We start from the raw sequence: 21,505 nt of genomic DNA on the forward strand, positions 1-21,505 counted from the left end.
TATGAACAACAAACATGCATCTATCAACAAGTGAATCTAAGAATCAAGTGAATAAATAATCTGATGTACAGAATGAACTGATGATTATAATAGAATCAGGGACATAGAAAGGGAATGTATTGACTATTCTTGCGGGGGGGGGGGGGGGGGAAGGGGTGAAGGAGATGCAGGAAGAGACTGGACAAAAATCGTGCACCTATGGATGAGGACAGTGGGAGGGGAGTGAGGGCGGAGGGTGGGGTGGGAACTGGGAGGAGGGGAGTTATGGGAGGAAAAAGAGGAACAAATGTAATAATCTAAACAATAAAGATCTAATTCAAAAAAATGGGAAAAAAAAAGAATGTCTTTGATAATGCAATAAAATAATTTTATTAAATTTGAAAAAAAAATAGTAATCAAATAATCAAAGAATTTGTACATAAATCATTAAAATTTTAATTCACTAACATTTTGACTCAGAGAAGCAAACAAACACGTGGAAATGTGAAGAGAATTTAAGGAACTCCTAAGATACTAAGAAATAGACCACCGAGGGGACCCCATAGAGACAGAATAGTAAAAAGGAGAAGGTAGCTTATATAAAAAATTAATTAAGATCCTGACAATTAGAGAAAGCGACATAGAAATGCAAGCAGCTCAGTGAATTCTACGTGGAATGAATATAAACATGAGAACAAATAAAAAACAATGAAAATATTAAGGATCCCAGAATACTATCTAAAAACATATAAAAAATAATTCCTCTTGGAAAAGACAGCTTCTCTAAGATCATTAGGGGGTTTCTAAGCCAAAAAATATTGCGGGGGGGGGGGGGGGGGCGGGGAAGAGCATGATATAAAACTTGGAACTTATAAATGAACATAAACCATCCAACAAGAATATTGAGCCCTAACCAGTTTGGCTTAGTGGATAGAGCCACTGAAGGGTCCCAGTTTCGATTCCGGTCAAGGGCATGTACCTTGGTTGAGGAACATCCCCAGTGGGAGCTGTGCAGGAGGCAGCTGATCGATGTTTCTCTCTCATCGATGTTTCTGGCTCTCTATCTCTCTCCCTTCCTCTCCGTAAAAAAACAATAAAAAATATATATTTTTAAAAAAGAATATTGAGAGAACAGATGGTAAACAATGGAGAGGAAAAAATGTTTCCAGCTCCAAAACTTTCTCATTATTAGACCATCTCATTATTAGACCTGCCCTATAACAAGTCTTTTAGAAATATACTTCTGGAGGTAATTTTAAAATTATACACAACACTAACATATGAACATATAAAGATGCCATGTATGTGAAAATGTACAGAAATATGAAAATTTGTGGTGTTCTATTAAAGAAACACATATCACTTTGATTTCTGCTGGAACTTCAGAAAATAAAAGGAACTGTCCGACCTGAGTGGCTCAGTAGTTAAGCGTTTATCTATGAACCAAGAGGACCCAGGTTGATTTCTGGACATGGCACATGCCTATATTGTGGGCTCCTTCCGAACATGGGGTGTACAGGAGGCGGTCAATCAATATATTTTTTAAAAAGCATTTTTAAAAAATAAAAAATAAATAAAAGGAATAAAATCTTAAATCGCTTCTATTAGACAAACAACATTAAAGATAATGTCATATCAACTTACGTGGGTTCATGGGTAGAAATGGCAACCAGCAGAGATTTTGTATGAAATTGACACTATGGATTAAGGTACATTGTTATAATTTTTTTTTTTTAAATATATATTTTATTGATTTTTTACAGAGAGGAAGGGAGAGAGACAGAGAGTTAGAAACATCGATGTGAGAGAAACATCGACCAGCTGCCTCCTGCACATCTCCCACTGGGGACGTGCCCGCAACCCAGGTACATGCCCCTGACCGGAATCGAACCTGGGACCCCTCAGTCCGCAGGCCGACGCTCTATCCACTGAGCCAAACCGGTTTCGGCATTGTTATAATTTTTTAAAAAATATATTTTATTGATTTTTTACAGAGAGGAAGAGAGAGAGAGATACAGAGTTAGAAACATCGATGAGAGAGAAACATCGATCAGCTGCCTCCTGCACACCTCCTACTGGGGATGTGCCCGCAACCAAGGTACATGCCCTTGACTGGAATCGAACCTGGGACCTTTCAGTCCGCAGGCGGACGCTCTATCCACTGAGCAAAGCGGTTTCGGCACATTGTTATAAATTAAGATATTTTAAGATTTAAAATATATTGTAAGATAAGATTACAATATATTTTAAGATTTAAGATTATATTATAAAAAATCAATAATATATATATATATATGTTATATATATACATTTTTTTATTTTATTGATTTTTTTCATAGAGAGGAAGGGAGAGGGATAATGAGACCCTCGATGCTACGATAAAGAAACTAGAAATTAAGCATACACGGACTGAAATAAAGAATATTATACCCAATAGCAGACCAGAGGAGTGCAAGAATCAAGACAAAGATGTGAAATTCAAAGAAGCAAAAAACACCCAACCGGAAAAGCAAAATGAAAAAAGAATCCGAAAATACAAAGATAGTGTAAGGAGCCTGTGGGACAGCTCCAAGCACACTAATATCAGAATTATTGGGGTGCCAGAAGATGAGAAACAGCAAGATATTGAAAACCTATTTGAAGAAATAATGGCAGAAAACTTCCCCCACCTGATGAAAGAAATGGACTTACAGGTCCAAGAAGCGCAGAGAACCCCAAACAAAAGGAATCCAAAGAGGACCACACCAAGACACATCATAATTAAAATGCCAAGAGCAAAAGACAAAGAGAGAATCTTAAAAGCAGCAAGAGAAAGAGACTCAATTACCTACAAGGGAATACCCATACGACTGTCAGCTGATTTCTCAACAGAAACTTTGTAGGCCAGAAGGGAATGGCAAGAAATATTCAAAGTGATGAATACCAAGAACCTACAACCAAGATGACTTTATCCAGCAAAGCTATTATTCAGAATTGAAGGTCAGATAAAGAGCTTCACAGATAAGGAAAAGCTAAAGGAGTTCATCACCACTAAACCAGTATTATACGAAATGCTGAAAGGTATCCTTTAAGAAGAGGAAGAAGAAAAAGGTAAAGATACAAATTGTGAACAACAAACATGCATCTATCAACAAGTGAATCTAAGAATCAAGTGAATAAATAATCTGATGTACAGAATGAATTGGTGATTATAATGAATCAGGGACATAGAAAGGGAATGGACAGACTATTCTTGCGGGGGAAAGGGGAATGGGAGATGTGGGAAGAGACTGGACAAAAATTGTGCACCTATGGATGAGGACAGTGGGTGGGGAGTGAGGGCGGAGGGTGGGGCGGGGAACTGGGAGGAGGGGAGTTATGGGGGGGGGGGGGAGAGGAACAAATGTAATCTGAACAATAAAGATTTAATAAAAAAAAAAAAAAGAGTCAGAAACATCGATGACAGAGATACATCGATCAGCTGCCTCCTGCACAGTCCCCACCAGGGTTGTGCCCACAACTAAGGTACATGCTCTTGACTGGAATCGAACCTGGGTCCCTTGAGTCCACAGGCCAACACTCTATCCACTGAGCCAAACTGGTTAGGGTAATAAAATATATTATTTTTAAAAAAGGTATTTTAAGTTGTTCCACGGTGACCACAAAAAATCGAAAATAAATAAAATAAACTCTGCTAGCCGAAGCCAGTTTGGCTCGGTGGATAGAGCGTCGGCCTGCGGACTGATGGGTCCCAGGTTCGATTCTGGTCAAGGGCATGTACCCTGGTTGTGGGCACATCCCCAGTGGGAGGTGTGCAGGTGGCAGCTGATCGATGTTTCTGACTCTCTATCTCTCTCCCTTCCTCTGTGTGAAAAATCAATAAAATATATTTTAAAAAAATAAAAAATAAAAAAATACACTCTGCTAAGAGGTGACGGAATTCTGTATTGGAAATCACAGACTCCACGTTTCTAAAAAGATATATACATATTTATATAGATATATATAACTCATTTCTCAAAACATGGTATATAACACCAACCAATGAAGTTAGCTGTGTCCCTGTACAGGAACAGAAATTAATACAGAATAACAAATTAAATATGTATTTACAAGATTACCAGCATAATGGAAAAGAAAATATTAAGTTTACTTCCTAAGAAGGTGCATGCATGACTTCTATGCTGTAAAGTATAAAATACTACTGACTGCCCCCTGCAGTGTGTCTCAGTAGTTAAGCATGGGGCCCTGCCCTCCACCAAATGGTTGCAGGTTCGATTTCAACCCCGTTTGGGACATGTAAAAAGTGAAACAAACTATGTGTCTCTCTCACATTGTTATTTTATTCTCTATATCTGTTTCTACCCCTCTCTCCCTCCCACTCTCCTTAAAACTCAAGGAAAAAAAGAATTATGTGAGGTTTAACAAAAGAAAACATATACACACACATTGACGGCTGTAATCAAAGAATAAATCAGTAAGTTGGAAAACACATTCCATGATCCTACTTTGTAATGCTAACAGTATCAGCTGTCATTAGTACCCAAAGCGATCTAGAGATTCAAAGCAATCCCTATCAACATCCCAATGACACTTCTGGTGGAAATAGAAAAGCTCTTTCTTTTTTTTTTTTTTTATTGCTTAAAGTATTACAAAGGGTATTACATATGTGTCTTTCCAACGCCCCCCCCCCCCCCCCCCCCCCCCCCGGCCCTTGACAATCCCCTGGCTTCCCCTACCCTCCAGTGTCTTATCTCCATTGGTTATGCTCATATGCATGCATACAAGTACTTTGGTTGATCTCTTACCCCCCTCCCTCCTGCCCCCCAACCCTCCCCGGCCTTCCCGCTGCAGTTTGACAATCTGTGTGAGGCAGCTCTGCCTCTGTATCTATTATTGTTCAACAGTTTATAATGGTCTCTATTATCCATGAATGAGTGAGATCATGTGGTATTTTTCCTTCATTGACTGGGTTGCAGATTTAATCCCCAGTTGGGGACATGTAAGAGGCAGCCTATCAGTGATTCTCTCTCCTCATTGATATTTCTAAATATCTCTCCCTCTCCCTTCCTCTCTGAAATCAATAAAAAAACAACAAATTGTAAAAAAACAAAGAAATAAAAAACCTGTGATAGACATTACAAGAAATAATGAAGCAAAATAGAATAAAAGGTCTACATAGGAGAAACCAAGATGGCGGCATAGGTAAACACCGGAGTTTGTTGCCTCGAACAATCACTTCAAAAATACAACTAAAAGACGGAACGGACATCATCCAGAAACACAGGAAGGCTGGCTGGGTGGAAATTCTACAACTACAAGAAAAGAGAAAAGCATACTGAGACTCAGTGGAGGCGCAGTACGGAAGTAAAATACTAAGGTGCAGAGGTGCATGCGGAGAGGGTGGCGGCTGAGGGGGAGGTTGCCGTTTTCAATCCGGAGGGAGTCGCAGGCTCTGAGCTCCAGTTCTGGGCGAGTCTCTATGACCCAGACCCATACGGGAGAAGCAGGACTGTCTGGCATCGGTCGGAACTCGAGGGCAGCTTTCTCTCCAAGGGGCTTGCAGGCAGGACTGAGAGCAGCAATAACTGCTAGCCCCACCCTGTTGATCCCGTGGGACCCGCCCCACCCAAGCCCTGCAGGGAAGCTTTTGCTGGATAGCCTCAGGTAAAGGCTAGATTAGCACCTCCCTAGAGATCGAGGAGCCAGGAAACCCAGAGATCAGAGTGGGACCATCCAGTTTGCAACTCTGTGGAATCATAAGGACACACACAGGAGGCAGACTCAGTGAGCACCAAAGCCCCACTGAAGCAAGTCTTGCCCCAGAGGGGCGTCTAAAGCAGAGAAGTTCTCCCACTGCAGACACAGCTGATTCTCACAGCCAATTGGCCTGGAGGTCAATTCCTCCCAATGATAACTACAACAATCAAGGCTTAACTACAACAAGACTGTGCACAAAGACCACAAGGGGGTGCACCAAGAGTGTCCTCCTCAGGTAATTGGGGAGGCTGAACCACTGGGCCTTAGAGGACACTCAGCACATAAAACTACTTTATCAACACAGGGAAGCATAAAAAATGCGGAGACAAAGAAAAAGGACACAAATGACAGAATTGGAGGAAAGCAAACTACTGGATATAGAGTTTAAAATCACACTTTTAAGGTTTTTCAAGAATTTCTAGAAACTGCTGATAAACTTAATGAGATCTACAAGAAATCTAATGAGACCATTGATGTTGTGATAAAGGACCAACTAGAAATTAAGCATACACTGACTGAAATAAAGAATATTATACAGACTCCCAACAGCAGACCAGAGGATCGCAAGAATCAAGTCAATGATTTGACATACGAAGAAGCAAAAAACACCCAACCAGAAAAGCAAAATGAAAAAAGAATCCAAAAATACAAAGATAGCATAAGGAGCCTCTGGGACAGCTTCAAGCGTACCACCATCCAAATTATAGGAGTGCCAGAAGAAGAGAGAGCAAGATATTGAAAACCTATTTGAAGAAATAATGACAGAAAACTTCCCCTACCTGGTGAACGAAATAGACTTACAAGTCCAGGAAGCACAGAGAACCCCAATCAAAAGGAATCCAAAGAGGACCACACCAAGACACATCACAATTAAAATGCCAAGAGCAAAAGACAAAGAGAGAATCTTAAAAGCAGCAAGAGAAAGACTGTCAGTTACCTACAAGGGAGTACACATATGACTGTCAGCTGATTTCTCAACAGAAACTTTGCAGGCCAGAAGGGGGTGGCAAGAAATATTCAAAGTGATGAATACCAAGAACCTACAACCTAGATTACTTTACCCAGCAAAGCTATCATTCAGAATTGAAGGTCAGATAAAGAGCTTCACAGATAAGAAAAAGCTAAAGGAGTTCATCACCACCAAACCAGTATTATATGAAATGCTGAAAGGTATCCTTTAAGAAGAGGAAGAAGAAAAAGGTAAAGATACAAATTATGAACAACAAATACACATCAACAAGTAAATCTGAAAATCAAGTGAATAATCTGATTAACAGAATGAACTGGTGATTATAATAGAATCAGGGGCATAGAAAGGGAATGGACTGGCTATTCTTGGGGGGGAAAGGGGTGAGGGGGATGGGGAAAGAGACTGGGCAAAAATCGTGTACCTATGGAAGAGGACAGTGGAAGGGGAGTGAGGGAGGAGGGTGGGGTGGGAACTGGGTGGAGGGGAGATATGGGCAGAAAAAAGAGGAACAAATGTAATAATCTGAAAATAAAGATTTAATTAATTTTTTAAAAAGGGCCTACATAGACATTCTCATAAAAAAAAACTATGAACAAATTCCTATGCCACTGCACATATCTTATTTTGAAGTAAAAAAACAGAACGGGTACAAATACAATATTTGTATTTGCATGTGGCCCGCGGGCCATAGTTTGAGGACCCCTACTAGGACCAGTAACGACCAAGAAAACTTGCATTCAGTGGGCCACAGGAAAGTCAACTCTCTGCCCATGGACTTCAAAAAAAGACAGATCTTGGGAAAAGGACTGTAACCCATTCATTCCTAGTCATGCTAGATTATCCCTACCCCTTATTAGGAAGAGATCTCCTACAAAAGCTACAAGCCACCATCTCGTTCGAAGAGGACGAGGCCCACCTTACTGTGGACCCTCCAGCCCAAGGTTCTTTTCCTACCAGAATCCTACTCACCTGCCCTCTGTCAGATGAGTATCTTTTACAGGAAGAACTGCCTCCAGAAACTTTACCCACCAGTGAGCCCTCTGCATACCTGAAAAGACTTCAGCAGCTTTTCCCCACTGTATGGGCAGAGAGCAACCCTCCAGGACTGGCAAGTCACCAAACCCCAGCCGTAGTTCAGCTAATGGCTACCCCAACATCAGCTCGGGTAAGACAATACCCTAGGAGCCTAGAGGCTAAGCGGGGTATTGTTACACACATTCACAGACTATGAGAAGCAGGTATTCTTATTCCTTGCCAGTCACCCTGGAAGGCCCCCTTACCCCCAGTCCTAAAACCAGGGACAAAAGACTACCGGCCTAAGTGCAGGACCTAAGGGAAGTCAGCAAGTGAGTTGAGACCATACACCTGACAGTCCCTAACCCTTACACTCTCCTGAGCCTCCTCCCCGCTGGAGCGTAAATTTTACACTGTTGTTATAGTAATCATTATGGTACTTAACGTTAGGACCTTAGAATGTAAGACTTAAAGCATGTAACCCTGTGTGGACTGTTATAGTAATTATTATAGTACCTAATGTTAGATATAGGAATACTGTGTGAGACCCAAGAATGCACCCTGGTAACCCAACTAGTACTGGTAAACAACCTATCTGATGGGAATGCCCAAAGCCTGTACACACCCATAGATTAACAGACCCAGGGTAAATCCACACATGGCAGCCGCTGCAACGAAGAACACGTCTACAGAGGGTTATATAACCAGTCTGATGGACCCAGCAACGCACAGCTCTTTTGTCGCCAGAGCGTGAGGACCTGTGTGTGCTCATGTCTCGGTTCCCAGCATGAAACTCTGCCCAATTAACTGTCGATCGACGAAAGAGCCAGCAGCCAACGGCGCCGTCTACCCCTTTGTGTGTATCAGCAAGTATTGCCGGTTGGATCCTTCCCAGCGTCTGAGACCCATCAGAAACTGGTAAATAAACCCCCTGCGTGCTTGCATCTAACCTGTTTGTCTGTGTGTAATTTCTCCGGCTCGGCTCAGATCTCGGTGCTGTCTCTGTGAAAGTGTCCTACCAGAAGGTATTGGCACAAGCCTCAAGCGGATGGTCCAGACCACTTGTGCATGTCCCGCTTAGGAGCAGCACCTATATGGGAACCCCCTACACCTGGACATAGGTGACGGGCCTTAAATATATAAGAAATAGAAGCTATTTGGGACAACTGTCTTAGACCTAGAGGACGCCTTCTTTAGCATCCCTCTAGCTCCTGGCAAGCCAACCCATTTTTGCATTTGAATGGACAGACCCTGAGGCAGGATTTTCTGGACAATTAACCTAGACCTACCACAAGGGTTCAAGAACTCCCCCAACTTATTTGATAAAGCCTTAAGCTCAGATCTGCTCACCTTTCAGCATACAAATCCCGAGTGTACCTTACTACAATATGTAGATGACATCCTCCTTCCTACAAACACTGAAGTTGAGTGTAAAATGGCCACTGAAAGTATCCTGAACACATTACAAACTCTGGGACACAGAGTATCGGCCAAGAAGGCCCAACTCCGCACCCCCAAAGTTACATAGCAGGGGTACAACATCTGTCAAGGCAAGCGGACTCTTTCTCTCAGTCGGGTTGAGGCAATCCTACGAATCCCCACCCCCAAGATTAAGAGACAGTGACGCGAGTTCCTAGGAACAGTTGGATACTGCCGCCTACAGATCCCAGGGTTTGCAGAGATCGCTAAGCCTTTATACTCCAGCACAGGGGCAACTCAACCATTGGAGTAGTCTAAGACAGAGCAGCAAGCCTTTGAAACATTAAAAACTGCCCTAACATCAGCTCCTGCTTTAGCACTGCCAGATGTAACTAAGCCCTTCCACCTCTACGTATGTGAGACAAGGGGCATAGCGAAAGGGGTCCTCACCCAAAGTCTTGGGCCTTGGAAAAGACCAGTAGCAGCCACAGCTATACTTGTTAAAGAAGCAGACAAGTTAACCCTAGGGCAGGAACTGATCCTAACCACTCCACATGCGGTTGCGGCTTATTCTGGAGCACGCCGGAGCACTGGATAGCAAACGCTCGAGTCACCCAGTTTCAGGCTCTTCTACTCGACCACCCTGCATCAGGTTCCACAAGATTCTTTTTTTTTTTTTTTTTTTTTTTTTTTTTTAATATATTTTATTGACTTTTTACAGAGAGGAGGGGAGAGGGATAGAGAGTTAGAAACATCGATGAGAGAGAAACATCAATCAGCTGCCTCCTGCACACCTCCTACTGGGGATGTGCCCGCAACCCAGGTACATGCCCTTGACCGGAATCAAACCTGGGACCCTTCAGTCCACAGGCCGACGCTCTATCCACCAAGCCAAACCGGTTTCGGCAGGTTCCACAAGATTCTTGCCATCAACCTTACCAGCCTACTCCCGGACGATGACCCTGAAGAACCTCTACATGACTGTTCAGAGGTCATCGACCTGGTACAGGCAGCCTGCCCAGACCTCAATGACACCCCACTGGCATAGCCGGACGAGGTATTGTTCACGGACAGGAACAGTTTTGTCCAGGAAGGAATCAGGAATGCGGGTGGTGGTTACTTTAGACCAGTGGTTCTCAATCTTCCTAACGCCGTGACCCTTTAATACAGTTCCTCATGTTTTAATACAGTTCCTCATGTTGTGGGGACCCCCAACCATAAAATTATTGTCGTTGCTACTTCATCTCTGTAATTTTGCTACTGTTATGAATCGTCATGTAAATATCTGATATGCAGGAAGTGTTTTCATTGTTACAAATTGAACATAATTAAAAGCATAGTGATTAAGCACAAAAACAATATGTAATTACGTATGTGTTTTCCGATGGTCTTAGGCGACCCTGTGAAAGGGTCGTTTGACCCCCAAAGGGGTCGGAACACAGGTTGAGAAACGCTGCTTTAGACCAAACCCTCTGGTCTCAGGCACTCACTCGAGGGACGGCGACACAGAAGGCCAAGTTAATTGGCCTATTCAGGCTCTCTGGTGGCCAAAAGAAAATTCAGTAACGATTTATATTGATAGCGGGTACCCATTTGCAATGGCTCATATACACAGTGCTATTTACAAGGAAAGGGGACTTTGAACTTCAGCCGGGAAGGACATAAAATATAAGGAAGAGATTTTAGCTCTACTAGAAGGCATCTGGCTACCCAAGGTGGTAGCATTAGTTCACTGTAAGGAGCACCGGAAAGGGGACCCCATAGAAGCAAGAGGGAACCAGGCTGTGGACGAAGCGGACCGGGAGGCTGCCCTAAAACCAGTGGGAACTTTACAGATTCTAGTGACTCTTCCAAACCCTGACCTACCCACCTCACCAGCCTATACGGAGAAGGAGGAGAAACTAGCCATACAGAGGCAGGCCTTCAGGAGCCTGGAAGGATAGTAGACTTTACCGGACAGCCGACCTTTGGTTCCTGAGGCTCTAGGACAGACAATAGTTAATCAGTTACACCAGTCCACCCACCTAGGCCATACGAAGCTTACTGAAGTTTTAAGGGATAGATACTATATACCCAGCCTCAATACTATAATAGACAGCATTGTGTCCCGATGCATCACTTGCACTCAAGTGAATGCCAAACAGGGTAAGAAACCCCCAACGGGAATCCGAGCTCGGGGAAAGCCCCCGGGGGAACACTGGGAAATAGACTGCACAGAAGTCAGGCCCACTCTGGCAGGGTATAAATATCTCCTAGTTTTCGACTTGATCGAAGATGGCGGCATAGGTAAACACCGGAGACTGCCGCCGTGGACAACCACTTCAAAAATACAACTAAAAGTCAGAGCGGACATCAACCAGAACCACGGGAAGGCTGGCTGAGGAGAGTCTCTTCAACTAGAAGCAAAAACAACAGCATTCCGACGCTCAGCGGAGGCGCAGTGTGGAAAATTTAAAGGTACGGCGGTGCGGTGGTGAGGGTGCGCGCGCAAAGCGGGCTGGCGGCTGAGGGCGCGATTGTCGTTTTCAATCAGGAGTGAGTCTCAGACTCTGGGCTACAGATCCGGGCGAGTCTCTAGGGACCCAGACTCAAACGGGAGAAGCGGGACTGTCTGGCTACGGCCCCTCCAAGGTTTGCAGCGATTGCTGGGACAGAGAGGCAGAGCCCCTGGGGACGGACTGAGAGCGGCCATAGCTGCTCCCTCCCCCCCGCCCTGTTGAGCCCGCCCCGCCCAAACCCTGCGCACAGCCATTTGCCGACCGCCTCAGGCAAGGGCTGGACTAGCGCCTCCCCTGAGGACTGAAGTTTTCCCACAGCTGATTTCCACAGCCAGTCGGCCTGGTGGTCAAATCCCTCTAGTGTTAACTACAACAATTAAGGCTTGGCTAGAACAAGACTGCGCACAGAGACCACAAGGGGGTGCACCAAGAAAGCATAAAAGATGCGGAGACAAAAAAACATGACAGAAATGGAGGAGATGGAGCTAAGAATCGCAATTTTGAGGGCTTGCCATAAATTTGTGCAGAGCCTCACGAAAACTAATGAGACCCTCGATGCTACGATAAAGAAATTAGAAAGTAAGCATACACGGACTGAAATAAAGAATATTATACCCAATAGCACACCAGAGGAGCACAAGAATCAAACCAAAGATTCGACAAAAAACACCCAATTGGAAAAGCAAAATGAAAAAAGAATCCGAAAGTGTGAAGATAGTGTAAGGAGCCTCTGGGACAGCTTTAAGCGGACTAATATCAGAGTCATTGGAGTGCCAGAAGATGAGAGACAGCAAGATATTGAAAACCTATTTCAAGAAATAATGGCAGAAAACTTCCCCCACCTGGAGAAAGAAATGGACTTACAGGTCCAAGAAGCGCAGAGAACCCCAAACAAAAGGAATCCAAAGAGGACCACACCAAGACACATCATCATTAAAATGCCAAGAGCAAAAGACAAAGAGAGAATCTTAAAAGCAGCAAGAGAAAGAGGCTCAATTACCTACAAGGGAATACCCATACGACTGTCAGCTGATTTCTCAACAGAAACTTTGCAGGCCAGAAGGGAATGGCAAGAAATATTCAAAGTGCTGAATACCAAGAACCTACAACCAAGATTACTTTATCCAGCAAAGCTATCATTCAGAATTGAAGGTCAGATAAAGAGCTTCACAGATAAGGAAAAACTAAAGGAGTTCATCACCGCCAAACCAGTATTATATGAAATGCTGAAAGGTATCCTTTAAGAAGAGGAAGAAGAAGAAAAAGGTAAAGATACAAATTATGAACAACAAATATGCATCTATCAACAAATGAATCTAAGAATCAAGTGAATAAATAACCTGATGTACAGAATGAACTGGTGACTATAATGAATCAGGGACATAGAAAGGGAATGGACTGACTATTCTTGGGGGAAAAGGGGTGTGGGAGATGCGGGAAGTGACTGGACAAAACTCATGCACCTATGGATGAACTCAGTGGGTGGGGAGTGAGGGTGGAGGGTGGGGTGGGAGCTGGAAGGAGGGGAGTTATGGGGGGGAAAAAGAGGAACAAATGTAATAATCTGAACAATAAAGATTTAAAAAAAAAAAAAAAGAAAAGAAAAAAAAAAAATATCTCCTAGTTTTCATAAACACCTTCTCAGGATAGGTTGAAGCTTACCCGACTAGGACAGAAACTACCACCATTATAACTCAAAAGTTACTCTTGAAAATAGTCCCCAGGTTTGGCTTGGCTTACCTGTAACTTTAGGATCGGACCATAGACCCGCTTTCATAGCCAAAATTTCACAATACATAGCAAAGACATTAAATATTAATTGGAAACTACATGGGGCCTACTGGCCCCAAAGCTCTTGGCAGGTAGTGCACATGAATAGGACCTTAAAAGAGGTCCTCACCAAATTTACCTCAGAAACCGGTGAAAACTGAGCCACCTTCTCTTTGCCCTACTCAGGGCAAGGTGCACCCCATACCAAGTGGGGTTCTCCCCATATGAAATTATGTTTGGGAGACCCCCTCCAATACTCCTAAGACTTCGGAAAGAAAGAAAAGCTGAAATCCATAACCAATCTTTACTCAAGTCCTTACAGGCTTTACAGTCCACCCAGAAAGCAGTTCAGAAGCATGTCCGAGATGCTCTGCCTGTACAAACTTCTGATCCGGTCCATCCCTTCCAACCTGGTGACTCAGTTTAGGTAAAGAAATTTACCACCCAAGAACTGACTCCTACCGGGAAAGGGCCTTACCACTGTCATCCTGACCACCCTCAGGGCAGTCAAGGTCGACGGGATCCCAACGTGGCTTCATCACACCTGGCTTAAAGCAGCACAGGCAAAATAGAGAGTCCAGGCCTCTTTGGACACTCTAAAGATAAAACTTTCACGTGTGTTCTGCTTACAATTCTCTTTATAGGACTAGCAAAAGGAAAAAATAATTTTCTAGCTAAACGGGTTAACAATCCCCATAAGCCATCTCAAAGGTGGATTTGGGAACTCAGGAATAGTATCACTAGGGAAATCCTTACTGAACCCGACTGGGGAGGTATACTCCTAACCACAGACACATCAGTTGGTCCCCTTGGCCAACTAAACTCCTTTCCGGCGCTATAGAACTTTTAACGTTATTACTCCTTGCCCTCATTCTGGGCCCCTATCTTATAAACTGGTTTACTAACTTCATTCAACAAAGAATTAATATTATCAAGCCCCTTCCCAACAATGACCCACAAGAGTCAATGATGTACTCATGAACATAAAACCAGTGGGTAATAACACATAGGCACTCCATCTTGCTACCATATCTCTATTCTGTAAAAACTGCTATTTGAAATTTTAACTGCACTATTTTGGCTTCTGTAAACGCTTGCTTGCTTGAGTAATAGGGAAAATAAGTTCAACTATATGACCTTGCAAGCTGCTCTGTTGCCGCTTCTGCCATGTGTGTGTTAGTTTTCTGAAATGTACTGTGCTCAAGGTTACAAGCTGCTTGAAAAAATAACTTACGTAGAGCTCTTTGTAAAGCCTACAGAAGGTGAGGAAAAACCCATATTTGGGAAACAAAGGGCTGGAAAGATATAAAAAGGGAAACTTTCCTCCACGTTTTTGCTCATATTCGGGAGGCTACTCCTCTGACACCGCTAGTGTAATGAAGGCTCCAAAATTTCGCTCACTAATTGATTAAGGCATCTTCTGTCTAGATCGCTGATTTACAATATAACAATACCACCAAAGAAGTAAAGGATATTCTCACATATACAAACAGTATTGAGATACATAGATGTCTACGTGTAAAGGAATGAGTGAAGCTGGACTGTTATTAAACACCATACACAAATATTAAACGTAAATGAATAATTGAAACATAAAGCTAATAAAGTTCAATCTATTAAAAGAGGAGTTATAGAAAAGTTTTTGTTTTTGTTTTAAAATACATTTTTGAAAAATATATTTTATTGATTTCTTACAGAGAGGAAGGGAGAGGAATAGAGAGTTAGAATCATCGATGAGAGAGAAACATCGATCAGTTGCCTCCTGCACACCTCCTACTGGGGATGTGCCCGCAACCAAAGTACGTGCCCTTGACCAGAATTGAACCTGGGACCCTTCAGTCCACAGGCCAACGCTCTATCCACTGAGCCAAACCGGTTATGACTAAAATACATTTTTATTGATTTCAGAGAGGAAGGGAGGAGAGAGAGAGAGAGAGAGAGAGAGAAACATTAAGAGATTCATTGATTGGCTGTCTCCTGCATGGCCCCTACTGGGAAGGAGCCTGCAACCTGCTCATGCAACCTTGATTGGAATTGAACCCAGGACTCTTCAGTCCACAGGTTGACACTCTATCCCAGTGGTTCCCAAACTTATTTGTCCTACCGCCCCCTTTCCAGAAAAAATATTACTCAGCACCCCCTGGAAATTAATTTTTAAAAAATTTTAATAGCAATTAAACAGAAAGACATATGTATTAATGTTTCTACCTTTTTCATAAAATATAGTAAAGAAAGGCATCAATTAGAAACATTGAAGTTTGAAATTATGAAACTATTTATTGAACTCAGAATAGAAAGGTAATACAAAAAAGTTAAAACAAATGCACCTGTGGCCATCACTGCCCCCCTGGATGGCTGCAGCACCCACCAGGGGGCAGTACTGCCCACTATAGGAATCACTGCTCTATCCACTGAGCCAATAGGGCTAGGTCATAGAGAAAAGTTTTTATGATATTTAATTTTTTATTATAGCACTAAATGGAAAGGAAAACAAAAGAAAATAGTAAAAAGGCATTACATCCCATATAAAAAATGACTTCACAATAAAGCAAATTTTCAGTGCATTCAAAATACAAGCTGTGAAATGAGAAAAACTGTCTGCAAAGCATATGATCTAATAAGTACTTAATATCTATAATATATAGAGACCTTCTGCAAGTCAACATGAAAAAGAAGTAACACAATTTTCAAAATGTCCAAAGCAATATGGTTAACTAATCTATAAGGCATAAGGCAAGAATACACAATAGGTAAAGACAGATTCTTCAACAAGTAGTGAGAGAAAACTGGGACAGATATATGGAAAAATACTAAAACTAGACCCTGTTCATAGGCCATGAACCAAAATGAACTCAGCATGAATTAACAATTAAAATAGAAGATCTGAAAAAATAAAATAAAATAATCCCGAAACCGGTTTGGCTCAGTGGATAGAGCGTCGGCCTGTGGACTGAGGGGTCCCGGGTTCGATTCCGGTCAAGGGCATGTGCCTGGGTTGCGGGCACATCCCCAGTGGGAGATGTACAGGAGGCAGCTGATGGATGTTTCTCTCTCATCGATGTTTCTAACTCTCTATCTCTCTCCCTTCCTCTCTGTAAAAAATCAATAAAAATATATATAAAAAATAAAAATAAAAAAATAAAATAAAATAAAATAGAAGATCTGCACCATGAAAACACAGAAGAAAGCAGAGTCAATGAACCTTGCCTGAAATCACTCTTAAAAATACTGGTTTGGATGTATCTTCCTAGGCATAACAAAGAAGCTAAAAAATAAGGAAATGAGACTACAGAAAAATAAGTTTGGCATACCAAAGAAAACACCAAGTAACAACAGCAACAAAAGCCCAGCAATGTTACACCCTCAAAAACTAAAGACCCCATATATATAAGGCACTCACACCAACTTAACATCAACAAGACAGTATGATTGCAAAATGGGCCGAAACCGGTTTGGCTCAGTGGATAGAGAGTCGGCCTGCGGACTGAAAGGTTCCAGGTTCAATTCCGGTCAAGGGCATGTACCTGGGCTGCGGGCACATCCCCAGTAGGAGATGTGCAGGAGGCGGCTGATCGATGTTTCTCTCTCATCGATGTTTCTGACTCTCTATCTCCCTCCCTTTCTCTCTGTAAAAAATCAATAAAATACATTAAAAAAAAAAAAAAAAAAGAAAGAAAAATGGGCAGGGGCCCTAACTGGTTTGGCTCACAGGATGGAGCGCTGGCCTGCAGACTGAAAGGTCTCAGGTTCGATTCTAGTCAAGGGCATATACTTTGGTTGTGGGCACATCCCCAGTAGGAGGTGTGCAGGAGACAGCTGATTGATGTTTCCCATAAATGTTTCTAACTATCCCCCTCCCTTCATCTCTGTAAAAACTCAATAAAACGTATTAAAAAACATGGGCAGGGGACCTCAATATACATTTCCCAAACAGGACATAAAAATGCGCAATAGACTTATTAAATTATGTTCAGCTCATTCATCATCAGAGAAATGCAAATGGACACCACCATGAAATACCACCAAATACCTAACAGGATGCCAATCATCCATAAATCAAAAAACAACAAGTATTACCAATGAAGTGGAAAAATGAGAACATTCATACACTGTCAGCAAGATTATAAAAACACTGGTGCAGCCACTAACAAAACACAATGGACGGTTTTCCAATATTTACAAACAAGTACCAGGTAACACAATGATTCCATATCTGACGATTTATACAGAGAACACGAATTCAAGAAGTTATACCCACCCATATGGTCAGGGCACACACACAAAAATCAGTCAATGCCCAGCTGAAGTTTTTATGTCTCTCTCACTCTCCCTTCCTCCCAGAAATCAACTAAATCTTAAAAAATAAAAATGGAGTGAGCCAACAACCCAAGGCATTGGCCTTGACCAGAATTAAACGGGGACCTTTCAGTCTGCAGGCTAGTAATCTATCATATGAGCCAAATCAGCTAGTGCCTAATTTGTCCCTTGAAAGCAAGAATCTACCATAGAAAGCAGAAGCCCCATCAGAGATGTTAAATAATAAAGGAAACGAAACCCTGTGGATGAAGTAGGAACTCAGGAAGGAAGTCATCCTCACCCACGGAGACCAGGTTGCTATAGTTCTCCAACATCACATCCAGGTACAATTTCCGCTGAGCTGGGTCCAGGCATTCCCACTCCTCCTGAGAGAAATCTATGGCCACATCCCTGAAGGTCAGCGGTCCCTGAAAGAAAAGAGATATTTACCAAGAGGTCACAAGAACAGTTCATAATGTCACACTCCAGGTTTCATACTGGATCCCCAGTGGGTGGTGTGCAGGAGGCAGCTGATCAATGATAGTCTCTGATCACTGATGTTTTTATCTGTCTCTCCCTCTCCTTTCCATTCTGAAATCAATAAAACATATTTTTAAAAAGAAAGAGGGAAATATAGAAACTGCTGACACTGACTATCATAAGAAAAAAGGAAAGAAATAAGAAAAACGACCTGGAAAAACAAGAACATCAGAAGTAGAGAAATGTGGAGAGGAAAGAGCCCTAGAGAGATGAAGGGGAGCTGAGTGGAAGAGGGGTTCTGGTGAACAGAAGTGGGGGCAAAAGAAGGGGAGACTGGTTCAGAGAAGAAGTGGGAAGAGCGCGTGCAGGCACAGAAAGGGGGTTTAGGGATGATGGAGCAGAAGGAGAAGCAGCACTGAGTCATCCAGCTGTGGGTAACAGGACAGAGTGTAACAGGGGCAGATGGGACACAGGCGTGGGAAGGGAACGAGAAATATATCAACAGATGTTCAAGGAAAAGGAAACATAGCCTCTGAGACAGGACCATTCTTTTACCTGAGAAGCAGCCATTTGATCCTGGTCCTGATCGGGGGTCTGGGTTGTTTCCTCAGGTGACAATATGTTGAGGAGTCACAGAATGTGCCTTCAAAGGAGATCGCACAGCCTCTTAATCAGCACAGCTCACACTCACAGTCAGAAGGACCTGAAAATGAGGAAAAGGCCACCCCTCTTGTCCTTTGTCACAGGAGAGAGTGAGGAACAATGAGCTCCTACATGGAGACCACTCTGTGAGGTGTTTTTTTTTCCATCTTCATGTATCTGTCCTTCCAAAGAATTCCACAAACTCCTACAGCAATGAGAGCATGTACTGCTCGGCTCCACGCCCAAACGCAACACAACACCCCTCACCTCCCCTGTAAAAACCGGCACTGGGGCCCATGACAGGGCACTTTAACTAGTTCTCTCCTGGGGCCTGCAAGGCTCCCCCAGAGCTGTTTTCAGTAGCGCTGGGTACCAGACATCAGACCCAGCACCCCTGAGACCGCTGGGGTACGGGAGGGGGTGAAGCGGGAAGTTGTACACCTGCAGGTTCCCCAGGTAGATTTCCTTCCTCTTGTCCCAGGAAATTATGGAGAATAGATCTTCATGCTAAAGCCTTTGGGGAAAGTTAGCTATTGAAATATGCTCAGCAAATGACTTCACCATGAATAGAGGGGCTCTGTGGGAACGAAGTTCCAGTTCAATCCAGTAACTAGTTTCAATAGTTTCAGAGAATGGACAAGAGGGACTTAGGGAAACAGCTCCTTTGTGGCTCAGACACTAATTCAACAAAATGCATGAAGGGAAGGAAAGAGCTGCTCAACATTGGACCAACTCACAGAACTAGCTTCTGACTGCTGAGATCATTGACATTGTGCTCTATCAGGTTTCACTCAAAGGCGAGATTGTAGGCCTTCAGAGTGAAGGGTCTGAGGTTCAATTCTGGTCAAGGGCACATGCAAGGGTTTGGGGCTCCATCCCCAGGAGGGGGCGTGCAGGAGGCAGGTAATCAGTGATTCTCTCTTATTGAGGTTTCAACCTCTCTCTCCCTATCCCTTCTTCTCTCTGAAATCAATAAAAATACATATTTTTTTTAAAAGATCACTGACATCCTTACCAAGTGCACACTGAAATCGCCTCATGTTACTAAGTGCCAATGGATGCCTCAAAGTATGACAGACGTAGAAAGGATGCAGAGCTCAGAATCTTAACTACACACAATATATTGAAAACCAAAAACAAACAGGGTTGTTTCTTTTTAATGTAATTATTTCTTTTTTTTAAAAAATATATGTTATTGATTCTTTACAGAGAGGAAGGGAGAGAGATAGTAAGAAACATCGATGAGAGAGAAACATCGATCAGCTCCCTCCTGCACACTCCCCACTGGGTATGTGCCTGCAACCAAGGAACATGCCCTTGACCAGAATCGAACCTGGGAGCCCCGAGTCTGCAGGCCGATGCTCTATCAACTGAGCCAAAACAGTTAGGGCTTACTGTAATTATTTCTAGGTTTAAAGCTTGAAAAAGGTGGAAAATACTTATATTAAGAAAAAAATTATAAGAGGTGAGTGTGAGATGTCACCAAGGTGATTTTAGAAGTTAATGACCAGTTCCATGAATTAAATATCAGAGATAGAAAAAGCAAACACATGAATCAGAAAAAAAGATCGATGCATCTAATATTCCTTGATAAAGCATCATGTGGGGGCAGACTCAGTCAGTTCTTGTCCCAGGTCACCTCCTTCTTACCATCCTTCCCAGAAAACGACAAGGGGCCCATCAGGAACATATCAGTCTCTCCCTCTGTGTGAATACAGGTTGCAAATGGAAGCTAAGATTTATACAACTTGCAAGCCTTATGAACTGGAGATTTGTAATTCTCATTCAAATCTGTTTAAACAATTTAGTTATTAAATTAAGCATATAGAGCCACAAGCCAATATATCAAATTTAACCATCCACATCCCATCAGCTCACCCCTCACCCAGATCAGGGTTCCCCTCCTCCCACTACATGTATTTCTGTCTGTGGATCTGTCTCTGTCTCCTGCTCCCTTTCTCTCCACTGTGGTCCTTTCCTGTGTCCCCCACTCTCCCCTGCTTCCCCCACCTTTTCTGTCTGTCCTACACCTGGACCATGAAACTCCTGAAACCTCCTTCCCTTCAGGGGCTCTTTCTCCTGGTCTCTGAGGCTCCATCTCCACACACGTCTGCGTCTTCCCCTCCCCACGCCCACGGCCCCTCTGCTGCCTGTTCCCGTCTGTCCCGCTCCCACAGCTGCTGGCTCAGGGCTGCTCCCTCTGCCCCCTCATCCCTGAGGCCCCCTTTCTGTCCTGCACTCGCTCCCCAACTCTTCTCTGAACCAGTGTCTCTGTCTCAAGTGCCTCCTCCTGTGCGGGCCCCACTTCTGCTCCCCAGGACCCCCTCCCTCTCAGCCCCGCTTCCTCTCTCTGGGCTCCCCCTCCTCCCTGTGTCTCCACTTCCTTCCTCCTCAGGCCACTTTCCCGAGTGACCCCCTCCCTCCTACCGTCCTGTCCAGTCCCCCCCACACCCCTATGGGCCCCTCTGTGGACCCCTCGCTGCCCTTCCTCCCGCCCACGTGTCTGTCTCTCACTCCCTCTCCTGACCCCCCAGCCTGGGCCCCCGCCCCCCGCAGTCACCGCGCCCACAAAGCCCCTCCCTGCGGGCAGGTCGCCTCTTCAGGGGACACCGCCTCCTCCCCCCTGAGCCCCCCATGGACACTGTGCTCCCCGGGCAGGCAGATCCCTTATTAAATGGGGGTGGGCCTAAGAGGGGGG

At 43.6% G+C, this 21,505-nt stretch overlaps 1 protein-coding gene across 2 annotated transcripts in view; it reads right to left on the reverse strand.

Annotated features, from left to right (window-relative positions):
• Positions 1 to 18,952, reverse strand: part of LOC138999855 (zinc finger protein 665-like) — a 29,931-nt gene extending 10,979 nt beyond the window's left edge. For both annotated transcript variants that reach the window (XM_070402070.1, XM_070402069.1), the window contains exons 1-2: positions 18,721 to 18,952; positions 17,987 to 18,113 (exon numbers count right to left, since the gene is read on the reverse strand). In XM_070402070.1, the coding sequence (XP_070258171.1) occupies positions 17,987 to 18,113; positions 18,721 to 18,735 (142 nt within the window). In that variant the 5' untranslated portion in view covers positions 18,736 to 18,952. The remainder of the gene's footprint in view (positions 1 to 17,986; positions 18,114 to 18,720) is intronic.
• Positions 18,953 to 21,505: the final 2,553 nt, after the last annotated feature.

This window comes from Myotis yumanensis, unplaced genomic scaffold (assembly GCF_028538775.1).
Source record: "Myotis yumanensis isolate MYYU_CA2020_CCGP unplaced genomic scaffold, mMyoYum1.0.hap1 SCAF_23, whole genome shotgun sequence".
Taxonomy (NCBI): Eukaryota; Metazoa; Chordata; class Mammalia; order Chiroptera; family Vespertilionidae; genus Myotis; species Myotis yumanensis.